Source organism: Primulina eburnea, chromosome 2 (genome assembly GCF_022965805.1).
Source record: "Primulina eburnea isolate SZY01 chromosome 2, ASM2296580v1, whole genome shotgun sequence".
In the NCBI taxonomy this organism is placed as follows: domain Eukaryota; kingdom Viridiplantae; phylum Streptophyta; class Magnoliopsida; order Lamiales; family Gesneriaceae; genus Primulina; species Primulina eburnea.
Genome location: NC_133102.1, coordinates 44,072,602 through 44,096,912, shown reverse-complemented (window position 1 = coordinate 44,096,912; position 24,311 = coordinate 44,072,602). Strand labels below are relative to the sequence as shown.

General features: G+C 34.2%; 3 protein-coding genes across 3 annotated transcripts; 1 reads left to right on the top strand and 2 right to left on the bottom strand.

The window, feature by feature from the left end:
- Positions 1 to 599: 599 nt before the first annotated feature.
- LOC140823497 (zinc-finger homeodomain protein 8-like) lies at positions 600 to 2,025 on the bottom strand. Its single transcript, XM_073184872.1, has one exon. The coding sequence runs from the start codon at positions 1,871 to 1,873 to the stop codon at positions 803 to 805; it is 1,071 nt and encodes a 356-aa protein (XP_073040973.1). The 5' UTR covers positions 1,874 to 2,025; the 3' UTR covers positions 600 to 802.
- A 3,795-nt stretch (positions 2,026 to 5,820) lies between these two features.
- On the bottom strand, positions 5,821 to 17,246 carry LOC140823496 (structural maintenance of chromosomes protein 4). Its single transcript, XM_073184871.1, has 28 exons — positions 16,980 to 17,246; positions 16,778 to 16,872; positions 16,382 to 16,478; positions 16,084 to 16,260; positions 15,852 to 15,982; positions 15,047 to 15,125; positions 14,806 to 14,963; positions 14,644 to 14,719; positions 14,319 to 14,447; positions 14,112 to 14,256; positions 13,258 to 13,388; positions 12,840 to 12,992; positions 12,569 to 12,758; positions 11,508 to 11,641; positions 10,674 to 10,832; positions 9,958 to 10,266; positions 9,701 to 9,877; positions 9,289 to 9,372; positions 8,972 to 9,181; positions 8,788 to 8,877; positions 8,585 to 8,706; positions 8,291 to 8,446; positions 8,088 to 8,195; positions 7,934 to 7,994; positions 6,830 to 6,964; positions 6,399 to 6,486; positions 6,211 to 6,283; positions 5,821 to 6,121 (listed from the first exon to the last, which is right to left on the bottom strand). Exons 1-28 carry the CDS (start codon positions 17,124 to 17,126, stop codon positions 6,001 to 6,003), a joined length of 3,735 nt encoding a protein of 1,244 aa, XP_073040972.1. The 5' UTR covers positions 17,127 to 17,246; the 3' UTR covers positions 5,821 to 6,000.
- A 1,454-nt stretch (positions 17,247 to 18,700) lies between these two features.
- Positions 18,701 to 23,642, top strand: LOC140824349 (uncharacterized). The gene is made up of 4 exons (XM_073185950.1): positions 18,701 to 19,813; positions 19,993 to 20,329; positions 21,999 to 22,236; positions 22,376 to 23,642. The coding sequence occupies exons 1-4, from the start codon at positions 18,874 to 18,876 to the stop codon at positions 22,640 to 22,642; spliced, it is 1,782 nt and encodes a 593-aa protein (XP_073042051.1). The 5' UTR covers positions 18,701 to 18,873; the 3' UTR covers positions 22,643 to 23,642.
- Positions 23,643 to 24,311: the final 669 nt, after the last annotated feature.

Genomic DNA, 24,311 nt, shown 5'->3' with positions numbered 1-24,311 from the left:
GACAGCTGAGGATTGAAGGTCAATTTCCCGATTAATGAACACGAAAATAAATAAGGTAAATAAATATCATATCAGAATCATATATATATCGGCACAATATACAATTAAATAATAATTAAGATTATTTATAGTAAAAAAGCAGTAGATGTTTTGTTTCCCAGCAGACAGTTGTGCACCACAGAGATAAAGATTAAAGGAAGATAAGAGGAAAAAGGCCTGAGAAATGACACAAAAAATGTCATTAAATTAAGTTGATAGGAATAGGAATAAATATTATATTATATGAATTAAAATCTTAGAGATAAGCATGTAAGTATATCTTCTCCGCTCAGATCAAGAAAGAATCGTGTAATCTCAGAAAGATTCGATAAAATTATTTAATACTCCCACTTTCTGCTGCTTCGTCTCGGACAAAACCACTCATCTGTTCCTTAACAGAGACAGAAAATTTGTGTTTTTATTTCCTACACGCACGCTAATTAATGTGCTACAGATGAAAAGTTTAAAAAGAAAATCATCAAATAAATATGTAGAATAATTTACAGGGAATTAATGGAGCTGGAGATTTCATGGAATTCAAGATTTGGAGATGGGAAAAATAAACGAATAAATAAAGCATCCAATCATTCTCAATTGCGATCCCAAGAAACTGGATGGATATATTTGATAGCTACTAGCTTAATGATTAAAGAAAGATTAAGAAAATAAAAATCTAGTAACCATAATTCTAGCAGCCTCCATTGATGGCATTCATTCAAGCTTTTCTCGCTATCTAATGCTTATTTTCAATGGCATCAAAAGATCAAGAAGAAGAAGATCCATTAGTGCCCAGAACACGAGCAGTGTGGCTCAAATCTTGTCCATGGATGCTGTGTTTCATGTCATTATTGCTTTCATGGTGGTGGTGGTGGTGGTGGTGGACGGCGGTGGAGGCGGTAGCTGTGGAGGAGGTGCCACCGATGGAACCGTAGTCGATGCCATTAGTGTTGGGGGATTTATCAGTAAGATTGTTAGTTAACTGGGATTGAGGTTGATCTTTTTTGGCCAGTGTGCTCTTGTTATTGTGCATCCACACTTTGAAAACCCCTCTGTCGATTGCGGTTTCGCTGCAGAATTCTGAGATCAAATCCTCGTCTTTTTTCTGCATTTTCCAGCCGATTCTTTCAGCGAGTTCGAACATTCTTCCCTTCTGATCCTGCGTGAACTTCGTCCGGAAACGCTTGCGGCCGTTTGGGCTGGACGAGAGAGGGGTGGAAGAAGCGTTTATGGAGATGGGAATTGGCTGGTTGGTGTCCGGAGGCGGGCCGGACAAGCCATGGCTCAGCGCGAGTAACATATGGGGCGCCGATGGGTAGTACGAGGAAGAGATCGGCGGGGGGGACGGGGAATTGTTCGGGCTGCTGCTGTTCCCGCGGTTAAAAGCGACAACCGGAGGGAGAGGGTGGTGGCGGTGGTGGGGCTGGTACTCCAAAGCCGGAGTAGCATTCGGCAGAACAAGCGGCGGCTCATCAGGCTCCCGGCGGTGGAAGTTCCGGTGACAACCGCACGCCGCGCATTTCAGCGAGGTGGGCTCCGCCGGGTTGGACGCAGGAGACGGCATAAACTCACCACAGCCATCGACGGCATGGCCCCCAAGGCTCGCGGCGTGGTTCTTCAAGCATTCCTTGTAAGTGACCACCACGGGATGATGGCCGCCGAGACCATAACCACCACCGTGGTGGATATGCAGCGGCGCGTGACGCTTCAGCACGCCGTTGCTGAAGGGAGACGGCTTGCTGGCGGGCTGGATCCTGGTCGAAGTTTCGCTGTCATCTTCCGGAGTCTTGAGTACAGTCGCATTGCTGGGTGTTGAATTGCTCAACGGGTGATCCATGAAAGGTGAAACAACATCCAAAAAGATGGAATCTTTGGTGTAATTTGCTAAGCGACAGAATCAAGAATTAGGGTTTTCAGAGGGAACAGAGCCATTGGAGCTGGAGAGGAGAGATTGGAGTGATACTGTAGACAGATAATAGAAAGATCTTTGGTTTATGTGGTTGAGTTTGTAAACCCGGTCGGTGTTAATTAAATTAACCCGAGTTCAAATCTGTGGTTAACTTTTGGCTCAAGCCTAACCATCTGTCAGATGCTTTGTCATGTGAATAATAAATATAGCTTGCTTACCCATTTCGTCTTACAATTATATTTTGATATTACTAGCCAAAATTATATTTTATTACATATTCATTATTTTTATCGTTTAATTTATAATATTATTTCTTTAAATTTAATATATTTATTTTTCATTAGAGTTGAGTAAACAATATAGTATAGTAAGGTAAAAACTTGTGTGAGACGATCTCACGGATCGTATTTTGTGAGACGTATCTCTTATTTGGGTCATCGATGAAAAAGTATTACTTTTTATGCTAAGAATACTACATTTTATTTTGAATATCGGCAGGGTTGACCCGTCTCACAGATAAAATCTGTGAGACTGTCTCACAAGAGATCTACTCCTATTGTAATGTGTCATTGTTTTCGACTGTCACATTATTATTCCGATAAAAAATGACAAAAATAAAATAAATATAACTTAGCGTAATACGACTCTAAATTGACCAATAATATTACTACAATGAATGTATTGATATTATATGATTGATTATATAATAAATAATATATTTTAATTTTTAAATATCTTAAATATAGATAAATAAGAAAATATATATTTTCAAAAAAAATCAAATAATTTATAATATTATTGAAATAATTTTTAAAAAAATTAAAATACAAATAATCATATATATATGATATAAATTAAAAATTAGATACAAAACATTTTCGAAAAAAAATGAACAATTCCAATCGGGTTTTCGACCTGTTCAAGGTCGATCTGATCAATTTTGACCGATTTGATCGATAAAACGATTTTTTTCTCAATGTCTGAACCGGAGTCTTGATCAATTTGACGTCGAATCCGATTCTGAAAACACTATTTGAAATCACATGCATAACTTTTTTTTATAAAAAAAAAAGTAAAAAAATGAGTCAACCTAGTGAATCCGATCTATTGGTTACGCACGTGTATATAGTAAATTTGTTTTCAAAAAACGAAAGTACCAATAATTTCTCCACCTTCAATTTAATTAAATTATCACTAATTATTTATTTATATGATATAATAATAAATAAATGAAATTAAATTATTATTATATATTATTAATGAAAAGTAGGAATAATTTCAGGGATTATTGATTGCGTGAGAGTTACACATATATACACAATTATTTACCATATAAATGTAAAGTTGACAGAGTCAGAGCAGTGTCCTGCTGCATTTACTGAATTCGTCAAAACTCCACTGTCCCCATTACACCCACCACACCCGAACCAAGCCCGGACCCCCCCAAACACTCAACCTCACTAATTGCCTTTTGGCCACTCCTCTTTTGCTTTTTTTCATCATCTTTCACAATCATACTTCCCCCTAAAAAAAATTTACCCTATATTTTAAAAACAAATTTTGTTGAAAAAATCAATGTTTTGAATAGGTTTTGAGTGGGATGATCTTAAATTATACAACAACCGATATTCATTACATTAATTATTGTCTGAACATTGGCAAAAACTTGTGTGAGACGTCTCATTGGTCGTATTTTGTGAGACATATATCTTATTTGGGTCATCAATGAAAAAGTATTACTTTTTATGCTAAGAGTATTACTTAGTATTGTGAATATCGATAGGGTTGATCCGTCTCATAAATAAATATTCGTGATACCGTCTCATAAGTTATATATCGATTAATCGACTCATTCGGTTCTTGTGTTACATGCAACTTAGGTATAAATATGTATACTTAGTTCTTTAAAAGATTCCTACAATATACATTTCGATTATGATTTACTCAAAATAATAATATTTATTATTATTATTATTATTATATAATGATAATTAAAGAATATTTTTATGTTTTTTTTAAAAAAATAAAAGAAGAGAAAAAAGACAAATATAATTCGTAATCCACTCTTGATCCCTGATAAAACAAATTAAAAACATAAAAAAACCAATAGCTATTTTCCACCTTAATTAGGACTTAAGATTAATTTGGAGTTTAGTGCGTGAAGATGAGGTGTTTAATTACTAAATAAACACTCCAAACACCTATAAGTACCCTCAACATTTAATGATCTATTTATGCCACATAAAAAAATTTAATTTTCATGTGACAAACATTATATAATCTAATTGATTACGAATCTCGTTAGACGGTCTTACGGATCTTTATTCGTGAGACGGGTCAACAATACTCATATTTACAATCGAAAGTAACTTTTTTCGCATAGAAAAGTATATTTTTTTATAGATGACTCAAATAGAATATACGTATCATTAATTTACCCTCATTACAATCAAAAATAACACTTTTGGCATAAAGTATATTTTTCATTCGAGTGCCCTCATTACAATGATTAATGGTTGCATTTTTTAAGATGAAATAATAAAAAAAAAGAAACAATTACTTCTGGATTAAATTAATTTTTTTCTAAAATAACCTGCAATAGTTTTTTTACTTTAAAAATTTTTCAGTGCAATTTTAGGTAACAAAATATTAATAATATTTTTAATTTATTTAAAATAGGCCATTATTTGTAAAACTTTAATATTTTTTTTCTAAATACTTATTTTTTGTTAATAATTATTTATGTTTTACTACCTTATCTATAAAATTCATAAAGTATTTAATTAAATTATATACAAACGTATATACCATTGATTTTAATTTTTCCACAATGTGCTAGTGTCATTTAATGTGTAGGTTTTACGTAAATTAAACATAGAAAAGGAACTGATGAGTTCATAATTGGTTTAATGATCGGAATGTGTGATTAATCAAAGCATTGAAAATCGCGATTCCAAAGTTATTAATTTGGGAGGAATGTTAGTCAATTAGTTAAGTCCTCGACCTTGAGCCGACGAATTTGTATTTTCAAATTAAAGCCCGTCACATAAATAAATAATTAAAAATACATATATATCACTATACAACTAAAAACAAATACGAAAATTATTATTAAGTGCAATAATTGTCCTTGTTTAATAGAGCGATCGAATCATGGTGTTTGAGCTGCTGTGCGGTTTAAAATATTTGAGTTGTACCATTATTACTAGTTATAGTTTTTGTTAAAGCGGTAAGCGCTCGTTCCTTATTATTATTTTATATAAAATTAATAACAATTTAGATCTTATAAAATTTAAACCACGACTTTGACGTTTCTTCACGTTTTTTTAAAAGCTTGGATATGATGTACTAAGCTTTCTATTTTTAGATCTTGGTACACTCCCCATCCTTAGATGGGGTAGGGTGGTCATATTTTGGGTAGGTCTCTAAAACGAAATGAAAACATTTGCTTTATTTTACAAACCAAATCGTGCTACATAGATGCACATCAAACACGAGTTTAATTATATACAGGACTTTTATTTGCCAAAAATTTAAAGATTAAGACCAATTATGCCAACAGCCAATATATGCAGCATAATTGAGGCGAAAAATATCTTTCAAAGGTTGAAAACCCAAATAATCCAAGATTGAAAAAATTATTTTCGATACAACACTGATGAGAGGACCCAGATCCAATTACCCTTATCAATTATTGTCATGGGAAGGTACTTCAAATTTTTAATTACTCATTCTTCCAAAAAATAATTAATTAATTAATTACCCATACCACACCTTAAAACTCACACTTTTGCACGAGCCAAGGTACCACATGCATTTTCTGATTTATAAATTCCTAGTGATTTTGTATTTGCAGTAAATTATCGCGACGAATTAAAAAGAACAATCGCAAAATGTGCTGTGTTTAGTTTGAAATGAAAGCAGCAACTATTAAACTGTCGATATGTGCTACAATGGTATTGCGTTTTTTGTAGTGTGATCCCTCCTGATGAAACTGAGCTCGAGAAGAAAGAGTAGATCCAATTATAGAATTGACAATTTCCGATCAAAGATCTTTAAGAAGCCTGCTCACAAACCGCGAAGCTTCCGGGGTTGATTGTAATACTCTTGGTGCAATTATCGGTTTTGTAGATTCCAACAAGTCGATCCGCTAGCTCAAACATGTTATTTCGGAGGCTGCAATGCAAGGACAACTTTCAGAATACGTAGCACTTAACATTCCATGCAAAGGAAAATAAGATTACGAAGGGTTGATTTCATTTCACCTTATGATGATGAATTGTGCATCCTTGGTACGATCTTTCACATAATGCCCGACAATCGAAACGTTCTTGAAATCTAGTGGTTCGTGCAAAAGATGTTGCAATGAAAAGACATTTGCAAAAAAAGGGTTAGATGAGGAAAACAGTTTCAATAACAAACCCATGAGTGAAGAGATAAATGCACAGCATACCTAAAGCGGCATCAATTTCATCCATCACGTACAGTGGAGTAGGCTTGTAGTGGTGCAGAGCAAAAACAAGAGCTAACGAGCTGAGTGTCTGAGGGTGGGGCATCAAAAAGACCAATCAAGATGTCGAACATTTTAAGGTGAGTTCGGAGTGGAAATCTTTATGGAACCCAAATGATTCGATGCAATTCATTGCCAAAGGTGCAAGGAATGAACATGATAATACAAGGAAAACATAAAATAATGGCACACACGATTTACATCGAAAACTTCATTGAAAACTTTCCCTATGATAATTGAATATTGCAAAGTGTTTTTAATGGAAATTTATATGGTTCTCAAAAAACCTAGAAAACAAAAACAAATATAATCTCGCGACCTTTCAAGCCAAACCAAATAGAATCAAGGTCACCATGTTCTAACAATTGGATTACCTTTTCACCACCAGATAAGTTGGCTATATTCTTCCAGCTCTTCTTGGGAGGTCTGACGCTGAATACAACACCCTCAGAAAAAGGATCCAAGGAATCAACTAACTCCAGTTCTGCGTCACCTCCCAAAGTAATCATCTGTAGCAGGAATGAGGAGAGCAACTATTAATAAGGTAAGAAATCAGCGCCTTTTAAAGGACACTACCTCTATGGTTATACCAAAAATGTGAGTAAATGAACTACAAAATCATCAAGGCACGGAATAACAAGCAGACATTTGAATACAAGCTTGATGTCTTTATAATCTGTCCATTTTGCACACACTTGGAATGAACAAGAACACAGATGGTAGATATAATAAAAGAAACTTCAAACATCATTATAAATGAAGTAATCACAGTAAAAATGTCCAAAAAATCTCAAATCACTCAAATATTGCAAGAAATAGATCAAAAAAATCCACAAATAGATACACCCGAGGTTCTAAAAAGTGTAAAACATGACACAACATCACAATCAAGCTTCATGTTTTACTAGTTTAAGCGTGTTTAATAGGAATTCTGATCCATTTCTTGCAATATTTGAGTGATTTGAGATTTTTTGGGCCTTTCGACTGAGAAGATCAAACATGAAAAAGAATTTTAAATTAAAATATATAAAATCAATTAATAGATTAAATAACGCATAAGCAACAGATTTTAAGAATAAATACATAAATTCACACTATTAAAAAATTAAGTTTTGAAATCACATATCGTGGAGTAAAAAAATTTCACATAATGTTGGGTCGAGTGTTGTCTCTTAGTCGAAAAAAAGGAAGGTTCGAAACAATCTCATTTCATCGCATTTATGGTTTTTTATGTTTTAGAAATTAATATAATTATATATTTATTATTTAAAATAAAATTCTAAAAGTTCAAATTTATAAAAAAAAAATAATAATAACTTTAAATTTTATTTGCGTTTTTTCCAGCTTTTGCCTGAAGCAAAGTTTTTTCCTTACGCTTCGCACTTAAAGCGCGCTTTTTCATGCCTTCTAGAACACTTGACACAACACAAAACTAGAGCAAGAGGAAACAAACTAATATTCAGACTGTCTCATTAAACCTGATACATCTCTTTTAGCTTCAATGATATTGTGTTGAAACCAGCCATAAACTCGTCTAACCTGGAACAATGGAAGATACATGTGATTTTCAGTAATCGGTAAACGAGGCCTGGAAATAGTCAAATAAATATATTGGCCAAATCAAATATTTACCTCCTCTTCCTCCAATCATCATATTGCTTCTTTATATCATCACGCTGTTGAGTAACTAAATTAAGTTCTTCAACACGCTGATTGTACGAGGATACTTTTTTTCGATACCTGATAAAAATTTTAGTGACCAGATGTTATCAAACAGAGATACATCCCTAACCTCTTTAACTTATAGCGTATAAATAACCAAAGTCAATGCTTACTCTGCAATCGAGTCAAGATTAGGATTCATGTCTTTAAGTTGAGCTTCGATAAGGGCCACCATCTCAATTGACCTCTTAAGGTCACACGTCTCACCAAGAGTAACGTCATTCAATGTTGCTTGAACCTTTTCTGCCTCCACCATATCCTTCTGAATCCTGTAAAAGAATAGTAACTAAGAATAAACAGTGTATCCATCTAACAGGAAGAAAAAATTCATCAAAAGCAGGAAAAGAGGGTTGGAAAGATCAAACATCGTTAGTGCTATAATGCTGCGATCGGGACTAAATGCTTACTGTTCCATTTGCTTTGAAAAAGCAATTTGTAGATCATCAAGTTTTTTCTTGTATCCTTTCCCCTTAATATCCAACTCTTTACAGGTTTTCTTCATATCTTGTAACTTGTAGTCAGCATCAACCTGAATTATCAATTATAGAGAGTTTATAAACGACTTAGTAAAAAGAAAAACGGAAAGGAAGGAAATAAAAGCCTAGCAGACCTCAGTTGCCCGCAGTTCATCCACAGTTTTCTTCAGTTTTTCATAGTCAGATTTTGCTTTATTGAGGACATCTTTGTGTTGATCAATTAACTAAACATAAACAATTAAATGCTGTAAAAACAACCCTACAGCAATTCACAAGTCAAACGTCCATTTTCACATGCACACACAAACAAAAGCTGACCTCCTGCGTTTTCTTATAATTCTCTTGAACAGTAAAAGCTTTCTGCTCAATTTCTGTAAAGGTGAAACGCAGCTTCTCCCTTTCCTGAGTAAGACGTGCCTTCTCATTTTTTGACTCTTCAATTCCCTTTGTCAGTTTCTTCATCATTTTCTGGCCTGTCTCTATTTGAACTTTGCGGCGGTTGATTTCAGTGCTACTTTTATCAATATCCTGTTCAAGCAAACATAGTGTGCCAAGTAAATATGCACGCTGAGGAAAATTCGGTGGATTATTACTCGATATACGACTTGAATGATCACCAGCAATCCTATACTTACAGACTGAATTTTGCTAACCGCAGACTTCTTGTTTTTCAATTTTTCTCCGCCAGCATTTTCTATTTTATTCTGAAGCTCCAAAGCCTACAAGAATGACTTAAGCTGTAACAGACTCCAGAACAATAATTGGTATGGAAACTGATGCGAGCATAAAAGATATTTCTTGGGACATTTTCAAAAGCATAATTGTGAATTGCAATCCGCAATTTCAGCAAACTTGCAAAGCTATTTTCAATTTCCTGAATAAAAAATGTTGAAAGAAAGATGTTGCCCGTGGACTTCCGAAAGCAAAATTATTAAGGATGGACAAAGTAGAATCAGTTCGGTGCCAATTTGTTGACAAGAATCGGTGTTTAAAGAGAGTAATTTGCAGCAATACTAACTAGTCATATTAATATGCCCAGTGACAAACCTTCTCCTTCAGCTGTTTTGAACCAAGCATAAGCCTATTGATTTCTTTCTCTTCAGCACAGATTATGTTACCCAGTTCCTTTAGCCTATCAACCTCATCCTTGATTGGGACAGAAGCCGCCTTGAGGGAATCCATTTGTTTTTCTAGATCATCATGTTGCAATTTCAGACTGTGCGCCTGGTATAAACAAATAGTCGAATTTAGCATACAATTAGCATAAAAATGATGATGAGAAGATTATAAAAACGCTAGAGCACCTCCTTTTGACTTTTTGCTAATTCCATTTCCAGGTGTGCTATTGTTTTCTCAGAGGCTTGATAACTCTTCACAGCTCCAGAAATTTCGCTGCGTAGATTACTTAGGCTTTCAACAAAAGCGGAAAGCTCCTTTTCAGCATTTGCAACTGCTTCTCCTGACACACTGGCAACTCGAATAGATGAACCCATTTTACCTCCACGAGGCCTGTTCCCCCCACCAGTCATAGTACCAGATTTTTCAAAAAGTGCACCATCAAGTGTTACGACACGCCAGAATTCCGTCTTTCCACCATAAGCAATGCGCGTTGCCTACAGTGGCAGGATAACAAAATTGCAAGAAAAACAGTATGAGCGCAAAGTTACTCCTATGATATTACATGGGTACTTAAATACGCTTTAATGCATATAATTGCACGACGTTAACGAAAAAATCATTTGGAAATAAATTTGTAAAGAGCAGAAACTACCGTGTATATTTCAAAATTTCTAACTATTTAGCGATATAAGAGATGTTCTTTCAGAGTTGGGTTTCTAAGGTTTAGACATAAGCTCTTGCAGCACATAAATAAAATCAAGAAGCAGCAACATGAACAGTACAAGTAAAATTTACATCAACAGATTGGCCTAATCCTCATTACAGTAGATACTTTTAAAAGTTTTATTTTTAAAAGTTAGACAGCCAAACAAATTATCTTCATTTAATGTGATTGCTATACCTGATCAATATCCACTGCCAGAACTGTGTTCCTTAATGCTGCATAGAAAGCAAGTTTCATCCTCTCATCCTGAACCTTAATCAAATCAAATAGGCGTGGAACTCCTTCTGGTGTAACCACATTTTCCTTTAATCTAGGCAAATGTTCAACTTGCTTCTCCTGCAAACAATCAACATCTAATCAGTTAGCATGCAATAAGTTCATGCACACACGTTTTGGCTCATACGTATTCAACTCAGTTTACGTTCTCCCCATCCAGCCAAGATACTTGACTAATGTGATAGAAACGATAAACTTCCAAAAATCCACGTCATCAACACAACTAGGTTAGCCGTCATTATCATAATCCTTGATGGATGAAGAATGGCAAAGTCTACCCGGCATGAAATCTGCCTAGATAAAGAATGGCAAATTCCATAAAAAGCTACTCTGAAATTATTCTCAACAATTGGAGCTTCATACATAGAACTCCAATAAGTAATAAGATGAATTCAACAGAAACCGGCAAAGAGCAGAACCTCCGTATTTTGGAGAGGAAATAACAGTTCCAAAGAAACATTGCAACACTACAAGTGAAAGCTTCGATAATATAATTGTCACGGAAATTTTTAGATTATAGCATCGCAGAAAATTGTATTCCTTGCGTTACTCCAGAGGAAACAGCATAAACAGTCAGCAGCTAATAATCATATTTGTTTCATTAAAATCTGTAAATGTAATTATGTCACAGCAGATTGGCTTGTGGCAAATCAAGTAGGACAAGTAGGAACTTCAAACTTCTTAAACGGAATTATTAATTTACCAAAATCATAAAAAGTGGAACGATTGATGTACCAAAATCATAAAAGTTGCAACACCGAGATTTTTGCTACGAAGCAACTCCACGCATGCTTGGGCTGCAGCAGTTGTCTCAACAACGATATAATCTAATCCAGGACATGCAGTTGATATGGCAACATCATATTTTGCTGCAAAATGGCACTCAATAGTTTTAGAAGTACAACCAAGCAAATTGAACAAAACAATCTCCCTAAAAAGATATAAGGGCGCCTTAACGGTGAAACAGTTTATTATAAAGGAAACATATTTTCTGAATGTATAAAAAAAATTAAGAACTTAAATAACGATCAATCTCAATGACAACTTTAAGAAAGCTTCTATGATTGTTCAAGCCAGTGACATCACCAATGCAAATTAATAATTGGAAACTCGTGACTGAAGAAAAACAAAAACTCTGCTTAGTAATCAGAAGAAGCGATCAGGTCATTAATTTCTCAATTATGTCATACTTCAAAATAGAATATTTGATGACAAATTGATACTTCTCAATTATGCAGTTCTCTAAACAAATACCGTCATCTTTCAAAAGTCCTAATTATACGGCCCTTATTTTATCATATGAAAATGCAAAGCACGATAGAATAAGCTCAGCTACAAGTGTAAACAAATACCGTCATCTTTCTATCGTGCTTTGCATTTTCTATTGTCAACGTTGTATCTGATTTTGATCAGATTTTCAACAAACAAAACATTATCAGAAAACAAAGCACCTGCCTAAGTCGTGTGGCGAATGGCGAGAGATTTTACGAGACCAAAACAAAGAAGGAATTGATGGGTGCAGCTCAAATATAAAAATACATCTTTTTGAAGTTAAGGTTGAAAGTGAAAGGATCAAGATGGTAAGTGCTAGCACAATACAAAGTTAAACAATGGGAAAAAAATCACATGCAACACTCCATTCTGCAAAGTGGATGCTACTAGTGTTGAAGACGGTGTTTTTGTTTGTACATTATGTAGTCATATTTAATGAATTCAGAGATGCCTGTTTCCCAGAAAAAATTGCAGTAAATTATGTTTTAGCTTAGCATGTGTGCGCGCACACATGAGATGCTCACCATCAATAGCTCCTAGATCTCCCATTCGGCCATATATTCCATGAATATGGTTTGATTCCTTAGCTAGCAGTATTGCTTTTAAAACAGATCCATGATTCTTTTCAGATTCCATAGTGGATAAAAGGTCAGTAACCTTTAGTCTTGCAGTTTGCTCTAAAGGAATCAACCTTTCTTGTTCTTTGATGCATGCCTGCCAGGTGCCAAATGGCTCAATAATTAAGTCACAAATGACAACATACATGAGGACCAAAAATGCTGTCAGGCTGCTTACTTGCTCTATTTTATGAGATTCAGATGCTTCAAGTTTATGTCTCTTTAGGTCATTTTGAATAGTCTTAACAACTGAAGACTTGGTCTCAATACTCTTTTCCAATTCACTTATCTGCTTCTGTGCTTCTTCATAAGCAGCACGACCAGCTCCGTGCTGTGATACGAAATGATCATTCATAAAGAGGTTGGAGCAGTCTATCCACAAAAGATACTGAATCCAAAATCGCAAAAAGTTTTCTGTTTCCAGAGAGAAGTTTGAGGCCATTGCCCAATGGTAGCTTAAAATGGAATAAAAAATTGTATCATAATTTCTTGCAGCGTAAGAAATGTTCGATGTTCAATGATTAGAAAATTATATTCATCGAAAAGATGAGAAAATGTCAAAAAGTAAAATGTATCAATTAAGTTACCAACCTCACCTTTTCATTCAAAAGATTTTTCTCGGTCATTGCAACTTCAAGTTTTCCTCTACTCTCAATCAATTGTTTTTCCCAAGGTTCTAGTTCGGCACGAACATCAGCAAGCTCAATACGGAAAATTTCCGTCTCAGCTGTTTGTAAGCAAAGGATCAAAAACAAAGTTCTTTACACAATTAATAGCAAGACCAACAAGAAATGAAATAAATTCATTAACATTAGTTGGAGTTCAATTGGTCAATATTTCCATCACTACATTATCGCTGATATTTCTAGAAGATGCAATTTTTTTTGCCAAAAGTGTGATTATGCCAGACCCAAAGAGATATGTTTCACACATTCCAAATATTAGTAATAACCTTTTTATGAATTCAAAATGCCATTACTTATCTAATGATGAAGTTAATGTGTTTGTGCATATATCCACCACACTGTATGTACATACATAAAAAGTTTTAAAAAAACAATATCAGAGCTTTCAAAACAGCAAATTTCATGCAAAAGTAGAAGATGCTAACATTCCCAACTTCATAACATTATCCATCAAGAACCAGCAAAGGGATCTGAAATCCTCTAGTAGGTTATGATTATTGTTTTAGGAATAAAAATTCAAGCTAAGAGTAAACTCATATTATATTGTATTCATTTCTTAACTGAATTTCTATAATATAATATTTTCCTTTACTCTAAATCATGCGATTCATAACCATCAACTACAACAGAAACAATCACATTCCCAGTATTTGATTTATAGGTCAACTTCTTACACAAAAATGAAATATATTACAAGTTGATTCCCATGTCTAGACTCTAGATTACGACAAGACAACTGAATTAAAGTTCCAACACAGACCTACCTCTAGAATTTTCCTTGATTTCTTCCAAGATTTTTTCCTCATCAACTAAAAGCTTTTGAAGTTTGGGAATGCCTTCCTCAAGCTGAGGAATCAAATTCTGAGACTCCTCACACTCTCGAGTAATATCAGCAATTTTGGTAGAATCCTGCAGAGGATAAATAAATAAAAATTTCGCTACAGACAAGATGAAACTTTTTCTTTGCATACCTTGTCTAGCTTATCATCAATTTTTTTTATCTTTTGCTTCAAATGCTTAAAATCTTCCCGATACTTCAAGTCCTGTCTTTCAAATTCCTTAAACTCATCCTTGCAATGCCTGAGTCCACTATCTAGTTCCTGAAATTTCCCGGCAACAGTTTCAAACGAAAACATTTAGGAAGTTGAGCACATCTTCAAAAATACAAAAGAAAAGGAATAATTGTTAAGAGAATGACAATATCAGAACATGAAAGGCACAGAAACCTAAAAAATTCAGTCAACAGAACTTTAACCAGCCGGACTATGGGTGCTTCAGAAAGATAGAAGTACGAACCTCTTGTGTCTTCATATACTTCACATGCAAATCTTCAAGTTCTTTCAATGTTTTGGTATTTTCTTTAATTTTTTGCCTGTAAAGATAACCCCATTACATTTCAGGTTTAGCATAATTTCCTAGCAGATATGTAGTAATCCAACCTCAAGCAGACAGAACAACCTTTCAATCTTCACATTTTCTTCCAGGCTCAGAACATTTTCCCGCAGCTTCTCTAGTTCAGTTGCATTATTTTCAGAGGCCAGATTGGTAGCTTTCTCTTGCCATTTCAACATAGACAATTCTTTAAGCATGTAGGCTTCTGCCTCATTCTTCACTCCCTGGCATAATCAGTAACATAAATACTACACTTTAAGAGCGAACTGCAAAACATATACCATTGGAACATCAACATATAAATTACCTCCAAGTTCTCTCTTTCTTTCTCAGCTAACTTTACCATCTGAACCACTCCAGACCTTTTCTCATTAAGTGCTTCCAGTCTACAGGATAGGAAAAATATGTAAAAACTTAAATTAAAAATACTTTTCACCTTTATACAAGCGTAGTGATTTAATTTGGATGGCCGTTGGAAACCAAAAAATATTACAAAATACGTGCCATCAGTGGTTTAATGAGGGGCAGTTGAAAAATATATCCATGCCACATAAGAAGCTTAGGTGTTCACACATTCATGGCCACATTTGAGCATCACAAGTGTTCACATACAAGACCTGGTAATGTGAAGATAACGGTCTTCATAACCAATAGAGTTTGACAAAATTCTATGTGAAATACCATATAGATTACAGAAAATTTGTTGTTTTCTTCTGCACAGTTTCTCCATGCCGTTAGAAATAAAACCACGAAGGTATGTGCCATTTTCACAGGCCACGAGAGGCTTTTAAGAATCTAGCCCATAACTCACTGAGATTCATATGCTTCTACACTTAGTACTTAGCTCCGTCAAATAACCAGGTTAGTGAACAAGATCTCGGTTGTGAGTTCTAGAGCACAGAAAAGCTGCATCAACATCAAATATAAATTTCTTCCTAAGAATTTGGATAAAATAGCAGTGACATGACCTCTATTTGTGTATTTTCTTAACTTCATCACAAGTTAGTCCATCCAAAGAATGAAAGAAATAGAAGATTCTTGATCACTTGATGCTTACAAAAATCGCATGCATGATGGAACTTATGGCTTCAAGAATGGAGCACATGACTTACTCTTTAAAAGATTCATCAATCTTCTCTACATATTTGTTAGTTCCAATTATATCCTCAAGATACTCAAGAAAACCTTCATCATGGGATCCCTGGGCCTTTGGCTTCATTAATGATATTTGCTCGACTTCACCCTGAGAAAAGGCTATGTATTATTAAAATGACATAAACTTCACCATATAATTCAAACTAAAAATACTATGGAAAATCTTCAGGAACAAAAAAATAATGGAACCTGAAGAATTAAGAAACGGTTGTTATCAAGGTCGACACCTTTTCCTTTTAACAGCTTGGTCACCTCTGTAAAGTTACTTGCTCGATCATTAATGTAGTATTTAGAGGAGTTGTCGCGGAATGCAACTCGAGTAATTGCAAAATCACTTCCAGGAACAGCTTCATAACTTCCATCATCCTATATCGAGAAAAGTATAATTATTCACTTAAAACTAGGACAGAAATACCTAAAAACCTTCATGTATCACAAAAGCAATACAGAACAACGTTCAGGAAGGGCCAATTAATATGGGTAATACCTTATCAGTGATATCCTGAAAGTGAACTGATACAGCAGCGCTGTCCAGATTCTGATGATTTGTTGAATTATGAATAAGCTCTGACACTTTATTAAGGACGCATCTGCAAGCATAATAAATCCATTCAGAATATCAATAACCATTTCAGCAGAATTATAAGTGGATAACTATGTTGGCTCAAAATTCTGAAGAAAACATTCCTACATTCTCAGTCGGCAACAGAAATGCACCAGAACAACTGAGGTGAACTCTAGTGAATTCCAATACATAAAACAAAAGAAACATCGTCGTATTGTCTCTTAGCTCTCGCTTTAGCATTATATTCGTAATAATAAAGCATACATAGGTTAGACATGGGGAAACTCTAAAATAGAGCTAAAAATGTTGACAAAATAATTTACCTGTTTAGCTCGTTTCCCAAACACGAACAGCATCGCATCTATCACATTGCTCTTCCCGCTTCCATTCGGACCAACCACCGCAGAGAAGCTCTAACCATGGAAATAAGAAAAATTCAACTTGTGCTATGATAGCAAATCGTAAACCATGAAATCAAGTAAAAATAAAAAATAAAGGAAACAAAGAAAAAAATCCAAACCTTGTGAAAAGGGCCAACACGCTGTTCGCCTGCATAGGATTTGAAATTCTTCATCACCATCTCCTTGATAAATAGCCTCGCTGCTCCGGACGCTGGCCGAGTGGGTTCGTCCATGAACTCGTCGGCGTTCACAGTAGTTGATTCCATCAGTCGCGATTTTGAGATAAAATCTGTCGATTAAACCCAATTCTAGCTCTCGGTCAGTTGAATCATCTCCTGTCGCCGTCAAAGGAGGTTTCCACGTTTGGGAAATGTTCAGATGTTTCGGATTTGGGCGGGAATTTGAGATTTAGTTTAGAATTTTTATTTTATTTTTTGAGTTTTTTTATTTTTTAACATCCAACAACTATTTAATTAATAAAATCACCTAAATAAGTAATTTATTAAAATTATTTAATAAATTTTCCCTTATGTTTTTTATCTGGCCCCTTTGGCTGAACAATCCGATATGCATTTTGATACACATTATTTTAAAAAAAAAAATTAATTAATTAACGGAGAGGTTTGGAAGGAGGGAGATCAATAAGTTTAGAAGTGATCATCTTATAACTTATCATGTTAGCATTTTAGTGAAAAAATTAATAAACGCAAAAAAAAAATCTATATTATCCAAAGCAAAAAGTTGAACAATTAAAAGCCAAGTTCTAAAAAGCGTGAAACGTTCCAAAGCACGGATATCGAGTTCCAAGCTTTTTAAGCTCAAGCGAGATTAGCACGGGTTTAAACGTGAATTTTTTTTAAAATTTTTTAGTGTAATTGTAATTATCTCAAACAAATAAACAAATAAAATAATACATAAATATGATAAATTTAAGTATTATGCATTAATTCTCATATTTATAAAAGTATAAAAATATCAAATTACAATTTTTATTTATTTTTGCAACTAAAACATATCAAAAAATAGTAAATATTTGACAAATCATTGTCAGACCCGCTTAATCATAATTAAAATTAAAAAATAAGCATCTAAATTATAAACCTAATTTATTATTTTAAAATAAAAACATACCTTCAAAATAAAAAATAAACCGATACAATTAATTATATTTAAACATACTTAATTAAACTATTTAATTACGTTTAATTTGGTCAAACTATATTTTGAAGTAGTTTGACCGTTTTTTCTAATTTTCTTCGAACTGAAACGTTTTTGTCGAACTTCAAGTTTAAGCGGACTTTTTAGAACGTTGGTTAAAAGTATACTCATATGACGATTTTTAAAATTTTCCAAAAAATCAAAGCCAACTCAAACACAGTGTTCTATACAATAATCACTAGTTGCCATTGTTAGAGAATCTTTGGAAGGTAGGCTTAGGTGAAGCCGTTGATTTAATTAATCAAGAGATTAATGATGTGCGGAAGCATGGTCAGCTGACTTGCTACGTTCTTATCCTCTTCTTGTAGCTAGATACCGACAATTAGCGCACTCAAATAAAACCCAAGACAATTAAACCAAATGATTACCAAATTTGTTTATTATTTTATCATTTATTATGTTGATCATTTGAATTCTTAATTTCAAACTATCTAACGATTACAAAATTCATGTTGTACTTTTTTTCTTTTTTTGAGTCGGAATATCAATACACAGTCAAACAGATCAACAGTTTTCGGTGTCATGTCAATAATATGAAAAAAATTTAATAATATTCTTTAGGACTAAATTTTGAATAATTAAAAAATCATGTAAGCCATTTGCCGACGATCATTGGAAAATGTAGTTTTTGTCCCTTTTAAAATCATAATCCTACTTGACTTCCTATTGATTAATTGATTGAATACTTGACCTCTGCTTTACTCGCAACTGATGGGTAAGTATTAATAATCAGTGTATATATATAATCACACATATATATACTAAGATTTTGATTAATATATAATTGCAAATTTAATGGCTTTGTTTGGATTTTGTTGGTTGATTATTGAGCTTAAAATCATCCCAAATGGATTCTTGAAGTGGTTTTACTTGAGCTTTTACATCCATCCCTTGTTCTTGTTCTTTTCCCAGATTTTTCTATGGCTGAATGAACTGCAAAATTGGGTTTTACTCTTAATCCTTTTACCTTTCAAAATCACCCTTTTTATCACTTTATCGATCTCCAAGTTCTTGAAGAGGCTTGCAGTAATTTTGTTCTCCTTTGCAATAACAAAGAGCAAGATATTTGAATTCTTTGCTGATCAGATCGGTCAGCAAGATGGTGGTGATGTCAGTTTACAGGAGTTTGAGTCAGGAGCTGCTACTGGTAACACTAGTGATCATGACCGTAGTTCTACACTACTGATTGCGAATCGACCTCAATTAATACGGAATTCTGGTCGAAAAAGGAGAGCCATCTTAGCACAGCCCGAGCTTCAATCCAGTACAACTTCATGGTTGAATGAATTTTTGTTGTCTGATTACTACACCAAGTATGTATCAACACATTACTCGGATAACTCCGGAAGTCTGTCTTCTCATGGTCAAAAGGATTCTTTGTCTGATACTGATATTTTGCACCCGAATATCAATCAAGGGTTTAGCATTATACTTCAAGATTTTGAGCCGCGATTGTTTCTTGATGAGGAGATGCTTAGCATGTCGTATGGAGGCGAAAATTTGCCCCATCCTACACCCTACGTAGCCTCTGACTTATCCCAAACTAATGGGTTGGTTGATGAGTATTCTCCATCACCTTGTAGTTCAGATTCACCAATAATCCCATTGGAGCAAGAACAACAATTAAGTAGCAAAGTCTTGGAGAAAGATGCTTATTCTTGCTCGTTTCATCAGAACTACACAGAAAGAATGAGATGGTTTGAAGTTCTTTATCATGACAGATTATGTGGAATAAGTAAGTACCCATAATTTGCTCAATAATTACATTTTACATTATTAGTTTAATTTTGATTACAATTTCGTACGAATAACAACATATAGCACTAAATACTGCTTCATATATATCATGCAATGTCAACACTTGATCGATAATTTCTTCATATATGTATGTGTTGACAAGGGTTGATTTTTCAGGGCATCCCATTCAGCACATGATGATTCCAAGTGCCAAAAATTCAAGACAAAAGATTTTGAGGAGCTTAGAAAGCGATTTGGAGTTGGTTTATGTGGCTAAATTATGCTTGATTTGGGAAGCCCTCCATTATCAATATCGAAAGGTTGAGTCTCTTGCTGCGCTTTCTGATGACATTTTATTATTTCATCCTGATATTTCAGAGAAGTTTCAAAAATTTAGAATTATACTTGAGAGATTTATGGAGGGTGAAAAATGTCACGAAGACATGAAATATTTGGACTTCATCTGTGACAGAATTTCCTTCGAAGGGTCTCCTCCAAATTCCCGACGTTACAGGTAAAAAAATTTATTTACGAGAAGTTCATTTACATTTTCTAAAATAAGGCCAAGCTTTTCTAGTAAATTACAACACACACACATATATAAGCGTTATCCTAACATTTATTGTGAGCATTTATGTGAACACCGCTGAAGTAATGTTTATCTATTAGATGTGAGGAATTCCACCAAATTTTTCTTTTTATACATTAAAATATCCCTCTACATCTAATATCCGTCAACAAATCATCTGACTCACAATTTCCAACTTCCCACCACTTCTTACGGTTTTCAAATTTTCAAAACTCCCTCAAAACATCAAACTAAATAAACATCCCATCTAAAATCAATATGTCCAAATGTGAAACATAAATGAACCAAATAAATCTCAAATGTATTTTTTTTCTTTCTTTTTCTAATTATTTTTTAGTCCAAATGTGAAACAAAAGTTACATTGTAGTCATTCACTATTTCTTATAATTATAATTTTTATTCTTATTTAAATATAAATCAAATGAATTATAAAAAAATTGTAAAAATATACAACATGTGCATCGATACACTAATATATTATTAATGCATCGATAATTACGTGTTCTTTTCTTCTCTATTTCCTCTTTCATTTTATTATTTCTTTTCAATGTACATTATAAAATTCATGTAAAATTTTATGATAGGACATAATGAACTATAAAATTCATGTAAAACGATTGCTATTTTTTTATTAAAAAAAACATTAGCTGCATGCCATTCATTGCGATAAGATCGATGACGATTCACTAGATTGAAGTCGTTCTCCTTTTCAAGAAATTTTTTAAAAAATCATTTTTTTATAAATTATTCACAGGTACATTTGATCCATTTATATTTTAATTTTAAGGAAATTTATTCTTATGATTTTTTTAAAAAAATAGGATTTTCAAATACACTAATTAAGTTTACATCATGCGTTCATGCTATTTAATTTTGACTTTTCAAATGCTGCAAAGGCAATTTCCCCATTTTTCCGAATTAAGAAATTAGATACTTTGAAAATTTTTTTAAAAAAAATCCTCATCATGAATCATCCAGATTCAACAACCCTTATCTAGCCGACTTAAAAGAATTAAATAATCAAATATTTAAATATTGAAGTGGATCTTTCATACAAATTAATAATATATTTTAGAGTGAGTCTCATGTGAGACCGTCTCACGGATCATAATATGTGAGACGGGTCAATCCTACCCATATTCACAATAAAAAGTAATAGTTTTAGCATAAAAAGTAATATTTTTTCATGGGTGACCCAAAATAAGAGATTACGACCCGTGAGATTGTCTCACACAAGTTTTTGCCTATATTTTAATATATTTTATATAATACAATATCATTCTTAAAGATGGAAAGTGCGATAGTGGCCACTTTGAATTTAACTAATGATAATCCACAATATATATAATTATATACTGACATAATCAAAATAAATCGCCTTAAAAAAATCAATACATGCAAAATCATTTATATTTCTTAACTTTATAACTTCTAGGTTATTTATTCTCCAAAAACATTATTAAAACACGACTTTAACAAAAAAAAAAAAGTGTATGTACAAGCATACAACACGTGTATGTGTTTTAAAAATGAAAGACGAAGTGATTTTATTCTAATTTTGAGTAATTTACATATGAAATTTTGGATTAGGAAGTGTGAAGAAAGAAGAAAATAGGAGGATGGCAGGAGAAGTCATGATGAAGGCAAATGAAGTGTTGAAGATAATTGAGAAATGCATACAAGCTTTTCGGTTATATGTCGAAAGAGATCATAAAAAGGAGAAAAAATATGTGAGGAGAATATTTAAGGAAATATCGTGGAGGACTCGTCCGCCGGTGGAAGACCCCCGAGATCTACACCTTCTATATGACCTAACCAATGCATTGAGGAAGGTAAATGGATCTATCAATCCATTCTTGTTAATGACAATGGTTTCGATCGGATCGACCCGGATGGATATTTTAATTTCTTTATTGGTATTTAAACTACGTGAATTCCTTCGCTGAATTTATTTATTTATTTTCCCTGAAGAAACTACGACTGTTGAATGGCATGCAAGCGAAGAACAAGTGTTGGTTTAGGAGAAGAGTGAAACCAGTGCAGGAAGAATCCGATGACAAGAGTAATATGGACCTTGTTTTCGGCACGATCGATCTGGAGCTGGTGCGAAAAGTAACCAAGATGCCGACGATTTCTACGTCTCACTTGACATGGTGCCAACACAAACTTGGCAACGTAGAATTTAAACAAGGGAGAATATTTAGGACACCTACCACTTGCTTGTTTCCTTCTTCATGATCTTGCCCCAAAGAATCTATGCACTGCATGCAACTCTATACTTATGAATGGTTTTCTCAACAAAATAAGCAGCAGGTTGTGAAAATAAGCATGTCTTCCCCAAGAATTCGGAAAACCATTATTTGATCCATTCAAATGAAGGGATGTATTATATACATTTGAAGGATATAACTATCAGCGTCTTATTTGAACATAGGAAAAAAATACATTAGACGTCCTCTCCCCCTCTCTCATATTTATCTATGCAGTATGGTATTTTTGTGGAATAATCGCAAGTATTTTAGTTCGTGATTAAGATATCATGGGAATATCACCCGAAGATCTCAAAGTTATGCATGTAGGCAATTATGAATGCATTAAATGCATGTCGGGAGTGGGCGCGCAGCTGAATCAAAGAAAAAAGAAACGTGGGCTGCTCAAAGGTTTCGTGGAAAGATGGAAGACGCGTTTTATACGCGTCTTCACACGGTCAAGGGGCTCTATAAATAGAGCTCCTCCCTTCATTTGGAAATTATCCATCTTCGAGTTTTCTCTCATCTTATAAGCATTTAAGTGCTTAGTTCTATAATATTTGTGAGGTGTTTTGTTCTCCTGTATTAAGAGAGTGTGTGTTCTCTTTGGAAACACAGTGAGTGAGTTGTACACCACAAAATATTATAGACGCTTGATCTTATAGACCCATCTGTTTCCAATGGCTTTCCTCCCTCGTGGTAGTGTAACAAAATCCCAAGTTTTATTTCTGTCTAATGCCTCCAACTCTTCTTGCATTGCTATCATCCACAAGGATACATCCGAGCTTTGAGTAGCCTCGTGGAAACTCGATGGCTCGCCATCCTCTGATAATAGACAATATGCAATATTGCTTTCAGTGACATAATCTGAAAGCCAAACTGGTGGTCTTCTGTCTCGAGTTGACTGCCTCACATTGGAAACCTCAGACTCAACATGCTCTTGTTCTTCGTGCTCTGGTACTGCTTCACAAGAAACTTGACTTCAATGAGATATTTTCTTCTGTGGTTCGGCTTACAACAGTCAGAGTGGTGCTGGCATTGTGTGTGGTGTTTGACCTACATCTAGAACAGCTAGATGTGAAAACGGCATTTCTTCATGGAGATCTTGAGAAGAAATCTATATGCTCCAGCCAGAGGTTTTGCGGAAAAAGGCAAAGAAAACTTGGTTTGCAGGTTGAAGAAATATCTGTACGGTCTCAAACAGGCGCCGAGGTGTTGGTACAAGAGATTTGATTCCTATATCATGAGCCTTGGATACAACAGACTGAGTGCAGACCCTTGTACGTATTTCAAGTGGTCTGGTGATGATTATATCATTTTGCTGTTGTATGTGGACGACATGTTGGTAGCAGGACCCAACAAAGATCAGGTCCAAGGATTGAAGACACAATTGGCTAGGGAATTTGATATGAAGGACTTGGGACCAGCAAACAAGATCCTAGGGATGCAAGTTCATCGAGACAGAAGTAACAGAAAGATTTGGCTTTCGCAGAAAAATTATTTGAAGAAAATCTTGCAACGCTTCAACATGCAAGATAGTAAGCCAATATCGACCCCTATTCCTGTTAACTTCAAGTTATCCTCCGAGATGAGTCCTAGCAGTGAAGCAGAGAGGATAGAGATGTCTCGAGTACCGTATGCATCAGCAGTGGGAAGTT

Coding starts and splice junctions, on each gene's coding strand:
- LOC140824349 (XM_073185950.1), top strand. CDS start 18,874: ATGGCTTTGTTTGGATTTTGTTGGTTGATTATTGAGCTTAAAATCATC. Junction 19,814..19,992: donor TGACAGATTATGTGGAATAA/GTAAGTACCCAT, acceptor TTGATTTTTCAG/GGCATCCCATTCAGCACATG. Junction 22,237..22,375: donor TAACCAATGCATTGAGGAAG/GTAAATGGATCT, acceptor TTTTCCCTGAAG/AAACTACGACTGTTGAATGG.
- LOC140823496 (XM_073184871.1), bottom strand. CDS start 17,126: ATGGAATCAACTACTGTGAACGCCGACGAGTTCATGGACGAACCCACT. Junction 12,993..13,257: donor AAAATCTTTTGAATGAAAAG/GTGAGGTTGGTA, acceptor TTCGTATCACAG/CACGGAGCTGGTCGTGCTGC. Junction 9,182..9,288: donor CGGTTAGCAAAATTCAGTCT/GTAAGTATAGGA, acceptor TTGCTTGAACAG/GATATTGATAAAAGTAGCAC.
- LOC140823497 (XM_073184872.1), bottom strand. CDS start 1,873: ATGGATCACCCGTTGAGCAATTCAACACCCAGCAATGCGACTGTACTC.